At 42.2% G+C, this 15,000-nt stretch overlaps 1 protein-coding gene across 1 annotated transcript in view; it reads right to left on the bottom strand.

The window, feature by feature from the left end:
• The window catches only part of LOC126986182 (protein big brother-like), a 34,632-nt gene extending 19,765 nt beyond the window's left edge, over nucleotides 1–14,867 (bottom strand). The window contains exons 1-2 of the mRNA XM_050842122.1: nucleotides 14,622–14,867; nucleotides 3,189–3,275 (exon numbers count right to left, since the gene is read on the bottom strand). Coding sequence (XP_050698079.1) covers nucleotides 3,189–3,275; nucleotides 14,622–14,825 — 291 coding nt within the window. The 5' untranslated portion in view covers nucleotides 14,826–14,867. The remainder of the gene's footprint in view (nucleotides 1–3,188; nucleotides 3,276–14,621) is intronic.
• Nucleotides 14,868–15,000: the final 133 nt, after the last annotated feature.

Below are 15,000 nucleotides of genomic sequence, written 5' to 3'. Positions count from 1 at the left end.
CAAATAGAACAAGAAGAAATCACAATTTGAAGATAAGTGGTAAAAGATTCTCGTCGCACGAAGCTAAACACTTCTTCTTCATTCGAGTTGTTAATGTTTGGAACTCTCTACCCTGTGATGTCGTTGACAGTACAACAGTTACGGCCTTCAAGAATAGATTAGACAAGTATTTTGAATCCAACCAGCAACTAAGAAATTACTCATTGTCGTAATAACGTTAAGTTCTTTCGAATACTGGTGTCCTTGTCCGCTTTTATCGCCCGGTTAGTGGTAGCAGTAATGGTAGTTCTTTCCTCTTTCCTACATAATTTCCATGCAGTTTTTCCATGCTGCATGGTTCTTTTTCCTTTCCTGCCAGCTTTGGCTGGAGGGATGGGGAGTGGGGAGGAGCCTTCGCCTTTGCTGTCCTTCATCTTCCACCTTTGATTAGATAGTTAGTGTAGCTTGTCACAAACAGCCTTGTAAGGACCAGCAGGTCTGCTGTTGTTTGTTCTTCCTTTGTATTGCTTTGTGTTCCTCTTCCTCCTCTTCGTCTTTCTTCTTTTCCTCCCCTCCTTCCTTCCTTCCTTCTCCCCTTTCGTGGTGTACCAAGATGGCCGCCAAATCGGGCTAATCCCCAAACCAGTCTTCCCATTCACCATGACACCACACTTACCCAACCTCCTCCTCCTCCTCCTGTTTCTGTTCCTCTTATCCTTTCCTCCTCCTCCTCTTCCTCCTTTTATCTTCTCTTCTTCCCGTCAACTATGTCATCACTTCCCCAATCCTTCCCCTTCTTCCTCTTCTTCCTCCTCCTCCTCCTTTTATCTTTTCCTTTTTTTTGGGGGGGGGGTTTCTTCTGATTCTCTCCATATCAACTTTTCTTCCTCTTCTTCTTCTTCTTCTTTTTCCTCCTCCTCCTCCTCCTCCTCCTCCTCCTCCTCCTCCTCCTCCTCCTTCCTGAACTAGTTTGAAGCATGAGGCCTAACATAAGTATTAGAGGCGGAGGAGGAGGAGGAGGAGGACGGTCTTTTTTTACTATGACACATTCGGGGAGAGAGAGAGAGAGAGAGAGAGAGAGAGAGAGAGAGATCAACAAACATGGCTTTCAAGGTAAATTTACAACTATCTCTCTCTCTCTCTCTCTCTCTCTCTCTCTCTCTCTCTCTCTCATCAGGTAAATACGGAGACAGGTAACACATCTTAATTAGACCAGGTAACCCCCCTCCCCTTCCTTACCTTTCCTTCCCCCTTCCTTATTTTCTCTTCCCATTTTCTTCCCTACCTCTTTATCTCCCTTTCCCTATCTCTATCTCCCTTATTTTCCCCTAGCTCCTCCCTTTATTACTCTTTTCCTCTTATTCCTCTTCTTCACTCCTCTTCTCTTTCTCCTCCTTTTCTTTCTCTCCTTCCTCCTTCTCTTCTTCACTCCTCTTCCCTTCTTCTCTTTCCCCTTTTCTTCTCTTTTTCTTTCCATTTATCTCCTCTTCTCCTTTCCTCTTCTTTCTTCTCTCAATTTATCTTTTTTTCCTCTTCCCTCTTTCTCTACTTTGTTCTCCCCGTCTTCCCCTTTCTCCTCATTTCTTCTCCATTTTCTTCCTCTTCCCCCTTCACTCCTCTTTCCTCTCTTTAGCTTATTCCTCTCCTCCTCCTCCTCCTCCTTATCATATATTTCTCCTTTTCCCTCATATTCCTCCCCTTCCTTTCCTCTTCCCTCTCTTCCTTCTCTTCTCCTCCTCCTCCTCCTTCTTTGCTTCTACTCTTCCATCATATTCCTCCTCCTTCTCCTCCTCTTCTTCCTTCTCCATTTCTCCTTCCTTCCCTTCCTCCCCTCCCTCTCCTCACCTGCCCCTTCCTCCCATTTACCTGTGCTAATTACTGTACAGGTGATTAGGGCAGCCATTAGTGACGTAATTGTACCTGGACATTAATTAAATGGCCCAAGGTAATGTCTTTGTTATTGTTGTTGTTGTTGTTGTTGTTGTTTGTCATTCTTGGCCCATTTCGCATCTTTTTTTTTTCTCCCTCCTCCTCCTCCTCCTCCTCCTTCTGTCCGGTGATAATCCTCCTCTTCTTCTTCTCTCCTTGATATATTGCTCCTCCATCCTCTCCTCCTCCTCCTCCTCCTCCTCCCTTTCCTCCTCCTCCTCGACCTTTCAACCTTTGCCATCTTTACTCCTCCTCCTCCTCCTCTTCCTCCTCCTCCTCCTCTACCTCTTCTTGCTCTACTTCAGTCCTTCGTCTCCATCTTTCTCTTCTCTTCTTTTCCCCTTCTTTCTCTATCTCTCTATCTATTCTCTGTATCCTAATCTTCCCTTTCGTATCCTATGACCCTCCTCCTCCTCCTCCTCTTCCTCCTCCTCCTCTTCTTCCTCCTCCTCCATCTTCCGTCGGATAATAATTAGGTCGCAATTCACCTGCATTATTAACTCAACTTGATTAATGACACCTGGCCGCTCTCTCTCTCTCCCTTACCTGTGTGTGTGTGTATCTCTTTCCGTCTGTCTATCTATCTCTATCTATTTGTCTATCTATCTATTTGTACATTTATTACTTTTTTTCTGTTTATCTATCTATCTATCTGTCTGTCTATCTCTTTGTCTATCTCTCTCACGTATGATCTACTGAATTTTATGAATAGATGAATTTGAAGAATGAGGAAAATATAAGGAGAGGAGGAGGAGGAGGAGGAAAAAAAGGAGGAGAGAAATATAAGTGAGGAAAATAACGAAGGAAAAGGAGAAAACACTGATAATCACCATCAGTAAAAATAATGAGAAAAATAACGAAAAAAGGAGGAGAGAAATATGAAAAGTATGAGGGAAATAACGAAGGAGGAGAAGAAGAAAACACTAATAATTCACCATCCATGAAAATAACGAGAAAAATAACGATAAAAAGAGAAGCCGGGAGAAGAATTAAAGTTAGTAAAATAAAGCAAAACAGGAGAAACCACTAATAAAATCATAAACCACCACCATTAATGATAAATAACGAAGAAGAAAAAACACTGATAATTCACCATCCATAAAAATAACGAGAAAAAATAAGGAAAACAGGAGAAGCCGAACGAAAAAATATAGGTAGTAAAATAAAGCAAAATAGAAGAAACCACTAATAAAATCACAAACCACCACCACCATCCCTAATAATGATAATAATAAAAATAACAATAAATACAATAACAATCATCATCATCATCAGCTTACCATTTCCGTGTGCCCTTCCCTCACGCCGGCCTGAAATCTTTGCCGCCTCTCCTCCAGCGGTCTGTCTCTGTAGCCCGTGTACCGCACCTGTGGACAAAGAGAGACACCTGTAATTAGCACCTACACCTTGATAACACTCCTCTCCTTCTCCTCCTTCTCTTATGTTACTTTTCCTCTCACCTCCCTCCTTCCCATCTCTACTTAACCTACATCTTTTTAATCACAGCATCTAGAGAAACATAGCTTAATTCACGACTCGCAGCATGGGTTCACGAAAGGTAGGTCATGCCTTACCAATCTCTTGTCCTTCTACAATAAAGTATTTGAGGCGGTAGACAGAGATGAAAATTATGATGTAATCTATCTTGATTTTAGTAAAGCGTTTGACAAAGTTCCTCACCAACGACTGTTGCTTAAATTACAGGCTCACGGAGTAGAGGGTAAATTTTTTTAACAGGGTCACGGCGTGGCTTAGCAATAGGAAACAAAGAGTGCAAATCAATGGTAAAAGATCTGACTGGGGATGTGTTACGAGTGGGGTCCCACAAGGCTCGGTATTTGGTCCACTTTTGTTTATTATATCAATGACTTAGATACAGGAATTAGTAGTGATGTCAGTAAGTTTGCAGATGATACCAAGATCGGTAGAGTAATTGAGTCGGATCAGGACGCTAGTATTCTCCAGGATGAACTAAACAGATTGTATGACTGGGCGGATAAATGGCAGATGGAGTTCAATGTAGGGAAGTGCAGTATTCTGAGTGTAGGTAGGAACAACCCCTCACATAACTATTGCTTAAATGACACTCTCATAAGCAGGTCTGGGTGCGAGAGGGATTTAGGGGTCTTAGTGAGCTCTGATCTCCGTCCAAGGGCACAATGCATTCAAGCTAGAAATCGAGCAAATAGGGTACTGGGATTTATTTCAAGGAGAGTAAGCAACAGAAGCGCCGAAGTCTTCCTCAAACTATATTTAGCATTAGTTAGACCTCATCTTGATTATGCGGTTCAGAATGGTTCAGAATGGATATCAAAATGTTAGAATCGGTGCAGAGGAGGATGACTAAGATGATTCAGGGGTTGAGAAACTTGCCATACGAGGAAAGACTCAAACAGTTAAACTTGCATTCTCTAGAAAGGCGAAGGGTGCGTGGAGACATGATCGAGGTTTATAAATGGATGAAGGGCAATAATAAGGGGGATATTAATTTTTTTTTTTGTAACAACAAAGGAGACAGCTCAAGGACACAAAAAAGTAAACAATAATATAAAAAAAAGCCCGCTACTCGCACTGTTGGTAAGAGAACCGGGTAGGACACGAAGTAAGGGGTTTAAACTGGATAAATTCAGATTCAACAGGCAAAAATTGGTTTACTAACAGGGTGGTGGATGAGTGGAGTAGGCTTAGCAGTCATGTGGTGAGTGTCATTACAATTGTCATATTCAAAAATAGATTAGATAAATTCATGGACAGCGATATTAGGTGGGGTTAGATACACGGGAGCTTAGGTTCAAAGGAGCTGCCTTGTACAGGCCTACCGGACTCTTGCAGACTCCTACGTTCTTATGTTCTTATGTTCACAGCACCTCATTAATATACCTGTAATTAACCTGTACACCTTGAAACACTCCTCCTCCTCCTCCTCCTACTCTTCCCTCATATTCCTCTTCCTCTCACCTCCCTCCCTCCCATGCCTACTTAACCTCCATCTATTTAATCAGCACCTCATTAATATACCTGTAATTAACCTGTACACCTTTATACCGCACCTTACTCTCCTCTTCCTCTACATCTCCTCCTCTTCCCCTCTCACCTCCCTCCTTCCTATCTCTACTTAACCTATATCTATTTAATCACAGCACCTCATTAATATACCTGTAATTAACCTGTACACCTTGATAACACTCCTCCTCCTCCTCCTACTCTTCCCTCATATTCCTCTTCCTCTCACCTCCCTCCCTCCTATCTCTACTTAACCTCCATCTATTTAATCAGCACCTCATTAATATACCTGTAATTAACCTGTACACCTTTATACCGCACCTTACTTTCCTCTTCCTCTACATCTCTTCCCTCATAGTTCTCTTCTCCTCACCTCCCTCCTTCCCATCTCTACTTAATCTCCATCTATTTAATCAGCACCTCATTAATATACCTGTAATTAACCTGTACACCTTTACTCTTCTCTTTCACCTCCTCTCCTCCTCCTCCCTCATATTCCTCTTCCTCCCTCCCTCCCATCTCTTCTCAACATCTACCTATATTTGATCAACGCACCATATTGGTATACCTGTAATTTACCTTGATAATACACCTCTACTTAACCTCTACCTGTAATAAATCTCTTCACCTAACTAATATACCTGTGATTTTTTTTTAACAAAGGAGACAGCGCAAGGGCACACAAAAAAAAACAATAATAAAAAAGCCCGCTACTCGCTGCTCCCAAAAAAGAATCAAAAGAGGTGGCCGAAAGAAAGGTCAATTTCGGGAGGAGAGGTGTCCTGATACTCTCCTTTTGAAAGAGTTCAAGTCGTAGGCAAGAGGAAATACAGATGAAGGAAGATTGTTCCAGAGTTTACCAGCGTGAGGGATGAAAGAGTGAAGATGCTGGTTAACTCTTGCATAAGGGGTTTGGACAGTATAGGGATGAGCATGAGTAGAAAGTCGTGTGCAGCGGGGCCGCGGGAGAGGGGGAGGCATACAGTTAGCAAGTTCAGAAGAGCAGTCAGCGTGGAAATATCGACAGAAGATAGAAAGAGAGGCAACATCGCGGCGGAATTTAAGAGGTAGAAGACTATCAGTAGGAGGAGGAGAGCTGATGAGACGAAGAGCCTTAGACTCCACTCTGTCCAGAAGAGCTGTGTGAGTGGAGCCTCCCCACACATGAGATGCATACTCCATACGAGGGCGGACAAGGCCCCTGTATATGGATAGCAACTGCGCGGGGGAGAAAAACTGGCGGAGACGATACATCTGTACACCTTGATACACCTGTGATTATCGTCATCTTTTTTTATACCTGTGATTTACCTCTATACCTTAATGATATACCTGTGATTTAACTCTATACTTTAATAACATACCTGTGATTAACCTCTCCAGTCTACACTTGAATAATATAACTTTGATTTACCTGTTCACCTTATTAGTATAACTGTAATTAACCTTTATATCTTATCTGTATGCCTGTAATTAAACAATTCATTATTAACACACCTCTAATATATCAATCAGTCAATCAGTGGGGGCATATGCCGGTGGCGCGTCGCCTCGCCCACCCTACGACGCCATCCCCGGGGGTCCTTCCGGGCGAGTCTCCACGCATGCCTCCTTCCCAACCCGAGTACTTCCCGGCAGGATCTATCGACATGCTCAACCACGAACTCCGTGGGCGTCCCCTTGGCCTCCTTCACGTAGGATGGTCTCTTACAGAGACAACCCGATGAGCAGGATCAGCTTCCGGAAAACGTGCCACGTGCCCGTATTGCCGGATTTGGCGTTGACGGACTATGCAGGTAATATATGTCGAATCAGTCTCACGGAGTAGTCGCCGATTTGACACAAAGTCATTCCAGCGATATCCCATGATTCTGCGTAGACATTTATTACCAAAGGCATCAATCCACCTCTCCAAGGCCCCATTTAGTGTTCATGTCTCTCAGTCATAGAGTTGGACAGGGAGCACAAGGGACTTGAAGATCTGGATATGTCCTTCTGTACAGGTATCCACAACGCCATATACCCGTGCTGAGCGAGTCCATAACACCGTGGGCCAGACCAATCCACCGTAAGACTTCCTGGCCAGACTCACCGTTGTTATGAACTACGCAACCAAGATACGTAAAACTTTACTAAATCTCAACGTCCTCGCCACACGCATGAACGTTAGTAATATACCTTCAGCTAACCTCTAGACGATGATGACACCTGTAATTATTTCCACACGGTGATAAGATACCTGTAATTAAGCTCCACAAGTCACTAACATACCTGTAATTAGCCTGTATAAATCAACAGCACACCTGATAGCCACAAATTCCTTCACTATTTCTGCCCAGATGTCATGGCTGTATTACTAACATCTTCACAATATATTTCCTCCTTTTTTCATACCTGTTCTTAATTAACCTCTCCACGTCACTAATATACCTGTAATTAACCTGTATAAGTCATTAGCACACCGGCCTGTCACTAATTTCATTGATACCTGTGCCTTGATGTCATGGTTGTAATTATTAACATCTTTATCATATTTTTCACACCTTTGCTCATACTTGTTCTTAATCATCTCTCCACGCCACTAATATACCTGTAATTAACCTGGATAAGTCATTAGCACACCTGCCTGTCGCTAATTTCATTGATACCTGTGCCTTGATGTCATGGTTGTAATTGTTAACATCTTTGCTATATTTTTCACACCTTTTGCTTAAACCTGTTGTCTCTAATTAATTGACACCTTTATGGTTGTAATTAAAAACGCTTAACTATATTTTTCACACCTTTTGTCATACCTGTAACCTTTAATTAATCGACACCTTTATGGTTGCAAGTATTAACATCTCAACCATATTTTTCACACCTTTGCTTATACCTGTTGTCTCTAATTAATCGACACCTTTATGGTTGCAAGTATTAACATCTCTACCATATTTTCCACACCTTTTACTCATACCTGTAATCTCTAATTTATTAACACCTTTAGGGACATAGGTGGTGGAGGTGAATCCCTTTATTTAGCTTATCTTGCCATGTATATTATTTTTTTCTTTGGTTACTTGATTCTCCTTATGAGCGATCTCCTTTACTGTAAAAATCACGTTGAACTGACCCTCACTTTACTGAATACATACTCCGGGATTCGAACCCTCGCCAGCAAGCAACCGCCCAGCCCGATCACCGTGCGCAATACTTTACCACTAAGAACGGACGGAAGGAAGAGGAAGAGGGAGAAAGGAAGAAGGGAAAGAAGAAAAGAATGAAAGGGCGGAGAGAAAGAGAAGGTTAAGCAGGAAATGGAAACTACACACACACACACACACACACACACACACACACACACACACACTCACACACACAAACGATATATTTACCTCTATTCTCACCGTGTCAAAATGTCTCTTCTCTTCTGCCACTTCTCTTGACACTAATCTCTCCTCCTCCTCCACGCCTTCCTCCTCCTCCTCCTCCTCCTCTTCGTTTTCCAATCTCTTAAACACTCCCCTCTTTCATCTCCTTTCCTCCTCCTCTCTTTTGTTAGTCTGATATATTTTTTTTCTTCCTCTTTCTCCTCTTCTGTTTATCCTCTCTTCTCTTCTTCCTCCTTCCATTTTCTTTCTCCTTTCCTCCTCTTTCTTTACTATCTTATTCTGTATGTTTTCCTTCCTTATGTCCATTTATTCTCTCTCTCTCTCTCTCTCTCTCTCTCTCTCTCTCTCTCTCTCTCTCTCTCTCTCTCTCTCTCTCTCTCTCTCTCTCTCTCTCTCTCCGCCCCTAACCTTTCTGGCCCCCTGTTTTTCTCCCCTTCCCTCCTCCTCCTCCTCCTCCTCCTCCTCTTACTACCATATCGTGTTTCCTCTCCGCCATTATCTTCACACAGGGCCCGACAGGAGGAGGAGGAGGAGGAGGGAGAGGAGGAGGAGGAGGAGGGAGAGGAGGAGGAGGAGGAGTGGCAATTGTGCATCGTGTTCTGAGCGTTGTTAGAAATGGAGGCGATTTTGTTGGTGTTGTTGTTGTTATTATTATTATTATTATTATTATTATTATTATTATTATTATTATTTCATTTTCGTTATTTTTTTTTTTTTTGGTGATTGATTTTCATTTGTTTGTTTATTTGATTTACTTTATTATTCATTTTTTTTTATTTTCTTCTATTCATCCTTTTCCATTTTTTTATTATTATCATATTTCTCTCTCTCTCTCTCTCTCTCTCTCTCTCTCTCTCTCTCTCTCTCTCTCTCTCTCTCTCTCTCTCTCTCTCTCTCTCTCTCTCTCTCTCTCTCTCTCTCTCTCTCTTTATTATTTTCTCTTCCTCTCTTCCTCCATCCAATTTCTTCCCCCTTTTCCTCCTCTTCCTCCCCTCTTTTCCTTCTTAATGTCTTTCTCTTCCTTCCTTCTTTCTCTCTCTCACTATTTTATCATCTCTCTCTCTCTCTCTCTCTCTCTCTCTCTCTCTCTCTCTCTCTCTCTCTCTCTCTCTCTCTCTCTGTATTTTTATCATCTCTCTCTTCATATATTCATTTTATTTACTTATTTTCTCTTTTTTACTTTTTTTCTTTCATTCTCATGCATCATATTCACACCTCCTCATCCTCCTCCTCCTCCTTCACTTTTTTTGTTCTTCCTCTTCTTTTCTTTACTCTATTATCGCGAATCGGAATTAATGTCCCACAATTTTCTTCGCAAATTCTAATCTGTATTCGTAACACTTTTTTTATCTTCTCTCTCTCTCTCTCTCTCTCTCTCTCTCTCTCTCTCTCTCTCTCTCTCTCTCTCAATAAAATAAAATAAAAGAGAAAAATGAAAATGAAGAAATAATAATGAAGAAAAAAGTGATGAAGAAGGGAAGAAGAAAAGGAAGGGAGGAAAGGAAGACAAGCGAGGAGAAGAAGGAAGAGAGAAAATATATTGGAAGAGGAGTAAGAGGAGGAGAAGGAGGAAGTAAAAATGAGAAAGAAAGTGTGAAAACAAGATAAGAAGTAGATGGAGAAAGGGGAAGAGGAGAACATAAAGAGAAAGAATGGAGCAAATGAAGAAGAAGAAGGAAGAAGAGGAGGAGAAAGGAAGACGGATAAAGAAAGTGAATAAGGAAAGAGGCGAAAGAGGAGAGGCAACACATACGAAAGAGGAAGAAGAGAAGAACTCGAGAAAAAAAAGGTTTAAGTGGAAGGAAGAAGAGGAGGAGGAGGAGGAGGAGGTTAAGCATTGTCTAATAAATGTCCAGAGTTAGATCATATAATAATAGTGATCAGGAGAGAGAGAGAGAGATACAGAAACACGCTCACACACACACACACACACACACACACACACACACACACACACACACACACACACACACACACACACACACACACAGGATATTGCATAGGAAAAGGAGGAGAAACAAAGAACGAATGAAGGGAAGTCAATCATTAGCTAAAGAAAGAAAGGAAGAAAGAAAGAAAGAAAGAAAGAACAGAGGAAAAGAAACAAAGAAGGGAAGGAAGGAAAAAAAATAACAAAGAAAGAGTGAAGGAAAAAAAAAGATGAAGAAAGAAACCGCAAAGGAAGGAAAGAATAGAAAAAAAGAAGTGAAATAAAACGAAGGAAAGAAAGAAAGAAAGAAAGAAATTGAGGAAAACGAAAGAAGGAAACAATGAAAAATGAGAAAGAAAGAAAAATGAAAAAGAGTTAAACGGATAAAGAATAATAATAATAAGAGAGAGAGAGAGAGAGGGTAATGATTAGGTTGGGTAAGGCGTCATTTTCACTTTATTCCTTCTCTGGCATTTTCATTCTTTATTCTTTTTTTCCTTTTTCATTCCTCATTTGTAGTACGTTAAAGATAATTTGTATTCCTTCTCTTCGTCTCCTCTTTATTCGTTTTATTATTCTCTTCTTCTTCTTCTTTTTCCTCTCTTTCGCATGTTTTTTTTTTCTCTTTTCTTTCTTTGTTAAAAATTGCTTCGCGTGTTTTTATTTTTTTTGTATATTTATGATCTTATTTTTCTTGTTTCTTCTTTCTTACTATATCTTTATCTTATCTTCTTTTTTCGTTTCTCTATCTTCCTTTCTTTCTCTCATTTATTTCCTTATGTCTCCTTTCTTTCTGTCTTTATTTTCTTTATCTTTACTTTCTTTTTTTCTTTCCCTCAAATCTATCTTTATCTTTCTATCTTTTTCCTTTCTTTATCTTTTCTTTCTTTCTATCTCTCCTTTACCTTTTTCTTTATCTTTTCCTTTCTTTCCTTTTCTTCTCTCTTTCTTTTCTTTATCTTTTTTTCTATTTTCTTTGATTTTCTTTTTATTTGCTCTTTCTCATGAGTTCTTATTCTGCTAATTAATTAAAGACAACGTTAATATTTTTTTTATTTTCCAATTTTTACAAAACTAAGAAAAGGAAAATAAGAAAAGAAAAGAAAGGAAATATAAGAAAGAAATAGAAGGAGAGACATAACAGGATAAAATGAAAACGAGGAGAAAGAAGAAAAAGGAGAAGAAAAATAAAAACAACGGTAGGAAAAAGAATAAAGAGAGAGAATGGAAAAGAACATAAGAAGAGGGAGAGAGGGAAGAGGGAAAAACATATATAGGAAGAGAAAGAAGGAAGGAACAAAGCAGGGAGACGAAATATATATGGGAGAGGAGGAGGAGGAGGAGGAAGAGGGAATAGAAGGAGGACATAATGAGAAAGAAAATATGGAAGTGGAGGAAAAGGAGAATGAAAAGGGTGAGGAGAAGAAGGAAGAGGAGGAGGAGGAGGAGAAAGAGGAAATAGAAGAAGGTGGACATAATGAGAAAGAAAATACGGAAGAGGAGGAAGAGGAGAATAAAAAGGGTGAGGAGAAGAAGGAGGAAGAGGAGAAGCAGGAGGAGGAGGAAGAAGAAAGGGAATGAGAAAATAAGAGAAAATAAAAATAAAGAATGAATTTATTGATAACGGAGAGAAGAAGAAGAAGGAGAAGAAGGAAATAGAAATGGGAAAAGGAAGAGAAGAAAATAAAAGAGAAAGAAAGAATTAAATAAAGAACGAAGAGAAGGAGAAGAAGAAGAAATAGGAGGAGGAGGAGGAGAAGGAGAAGAAAGGAAGAGAAGAAAATAAAAGAGAAAGGAAGAATTGATAAAGAAAGAAGAGGAGAAAAAAAAATAGGAAGAGGAGGAGGTGGAGGAGGAGGGGGAGGAGGAGAAAAGGAAGTGTGTATGGAAGGAAGGAAGAGGACGACGAGGAGGAGGAGGAGGAAGAGGAAATGGGGTATGTATGTATGGAGGAGGAGGAGGAGGAGGAGGAGGAGGAGGAGGAAAAGACGGGTTGCCACCTGTCCTACAATCCATCTATCATACATGTGACAGTAATTACGTACACACACACACACACACACACACACACACACACACACACATGTACTCCCATAGTCTCATACCTGTCATCTTCCTCCTCCTCCTCCTTTATCTTCCTGTCTTCTTCCTCCTCCTCCTCCTCCTTCTTCATCATCTACCTTTCTTCCTCCTCCTCCTCCTCCTCATCCTTTCTCTTCCTTTTTATCTCTCCTCCTATTTTTCTTTATATATGTGAGTTTGTTTATATGCTTCCTCCTCCTCCTCCTCCTCCTCCTCCTCCTCTTATCTGTCTCTTTCAAATCTGCCCAGGTACTCTTCTTCCTCCCTCTTCTGCTACCTGTCTTTTTTCCTCCTCCTCCTCCTCCTCCTCCTCCTCCTTGCTAGTTTTTGTGAGCTTTTTTTAATCCACTAAATTGCCACCTCTAAAACGGAGAGAGAGAGAGAGAGAGAGAGAGAGAGAGAGAGAGAGAGAGAGAGAGAGAGAGAGAGTTAGCCTTGACGTGTGAGGGTTAGCTCTAAGGTGTGTAATTGCTAATTCTCTCTCTCTCTCTCGAAGGGAAAAAATAATATAAAGAAAAATCGAAGGAAGGAAAGAAGGAAAGAAGGAAGAAAGCAAAGAAAAGGAAGGAAGGAAAGAAAAAAAAAGAAAGAAGAATAAGCGAAGCAAGAAAAGAAAAACAGCAAAGGGAATGGAAACATTATTATTATTATTATTATTATTATTATTATTATTATTATTATTATTATTATTATCATTATCGTTTTCTGACAGCGCAAAACATTACACACACACACACACACACACACACACACACACACACACACACACACACACACAGACGCACACACGCACACGCACACACACTCGACACACTTCGCTACGCCTCCGTGAAGGTGTTTAAATCCTACACTTCGTTCTTTCAATTTGCGATGCACTCAGTTGCCTCACACACACACACACACACACACACACACACACACACACACACATGATGCAGACACACAGGTACACACAGTTCTACACAGGTACAAAAACGCGCACTACAGAGGTTTTAAAAGGAACTCGATTAGGAAGAAGTGTGAATTAGATGGAAATGGCAGAGGAAGAAGTGTTAATGAAGAAGAATTTATTGAGAACGAAGAGGAGAAGAAGAAATAGGAAGAGAAGGAAAAGAAGAAGAAAGGAAATATAAATGGGAAAAGAAGAGAAGAAAATAAAAGAGAAAGAAAGAATGAATAAAGAACGAAGAGAAGAAGAAGAAATAGGAAGAGGAGGAGGAGGAGAAGGAGGTGGAGAAAAGGAAGTGTGTATGGAAGGAAGGAAGAGGAGGAGGAGGAGAAGAAGAAATAGAGAGAATTGTGAATATAATAGGAAATAACAGAGATAGACACATAGAACACACACACACACACACACACACACACACACACACACACACACACACACACATACATTAGCACTCCCTTACACCCTCCACCACTGCGCCCTGCCCCTGTACACATTTCTGTCACCTTGCCATACGTCGGGACACACACACACACACACTCACAAACACACACGTACACACACCTACACAAGCACATCTACACCCTTACACACACACCCTGCACCCTCTTCTACAGCCGCTGCACTACACCTAGCCCCTGTACACACCTCCGTCACTTTAGCCAGGCGTCGGAACACACAAACACACACACACACACACGCACTTGAAAGAACACACCTACACACTCTACACTCTTCTGCACACCCTACACTACCCCCAGCCCCTGTGCGCACCTCCGTCACTTTAGCCAGGCGTCGGAACACCCACACACACACATACATACAAACACACGCACACTCAAAAACATAGCCTTACACAAACACACACACAGCCTCTACACCCTCTTCTACACCCTCCACACTGCGCCCAGCCCCTGTACACAGCTCCGTCGCTCTAGTCACACGTCGAAACACACACACACACACACACACACACACACACACACACACACACACACACACACACACACACACACACACACACACACACACACACACAGAGGTACACACAGATATCTCTACACCCCTACACACGTACACACTTGCGCCCAGCCCCTGTACACATTTCCGTCACCTTGGCCACATGTCGAATCACACACACACACACACACGCACAGGCACCTACACAAACACATGTACATACACACACACACTCTTCTACACCCCCATACTGCGCCCAGCCCCAGTACACATCTCCGTCGCTCTAGTCACACGTCGAAACACACAAACACACGCACACATTTTAGAGCACCCCTACACACGGACACACATCCACACCCCTGCATCACCCTTCACACCCTCTCCTCCCCCCCCCCCACACTACGCCCAGCCCTGTACCCACCTCCGTCTCCCTGGCCAGGCGTCTGAACAGCTCGTCGGACTCAAACTTGCTCTTCTGGTCCGGCACGACGCGGGGCATCTTGAACATGAGGCGCGGCTTGGGGGGGCACGCGGGGGGCGGCTCGTACAGGGGGGGCAGCGGCGACTCGTAGTGGCCCAGCAGGGGGGTGGAAACGGAGGTCATCTGCTCGTTGAGAGAGGTCATGGCAGAGAGTGCTCACCCCTCGGCGCGCCAAACACAACTGAGGCGAAGGTCACACTCACCCCGCCATTGTCTAAGTCGGGGGCGGGGCTCGAACCAAGGGTGGGCGGGGCGCTGGTTCCGGTGGGCGGGGCGGTGGTCGTTCAGCCAATCAGCGAGCCTCGATTCCCCTCTAAGG

Source organism: Eriocheir sinensis, chromosome 61, assembly GCF_024679095.1.
Source record: "Eriocheir sinensis breed Jianghai 21 chromosome 61, ASM2467909v1, whole genome shotgun sequence".
Taxonomy (NCBI): Eukaryota; Metazoa; Arthropoda; class Malacostraca; order Decapoda; family Varunidae; genus Eriocheir; species Eriocheir sinensis.
The sequence above is the reverse complement of the archived record's forward strand: the minus strand, read 5'-3'. Positions and strand labels throughout refer to the sequence as shown.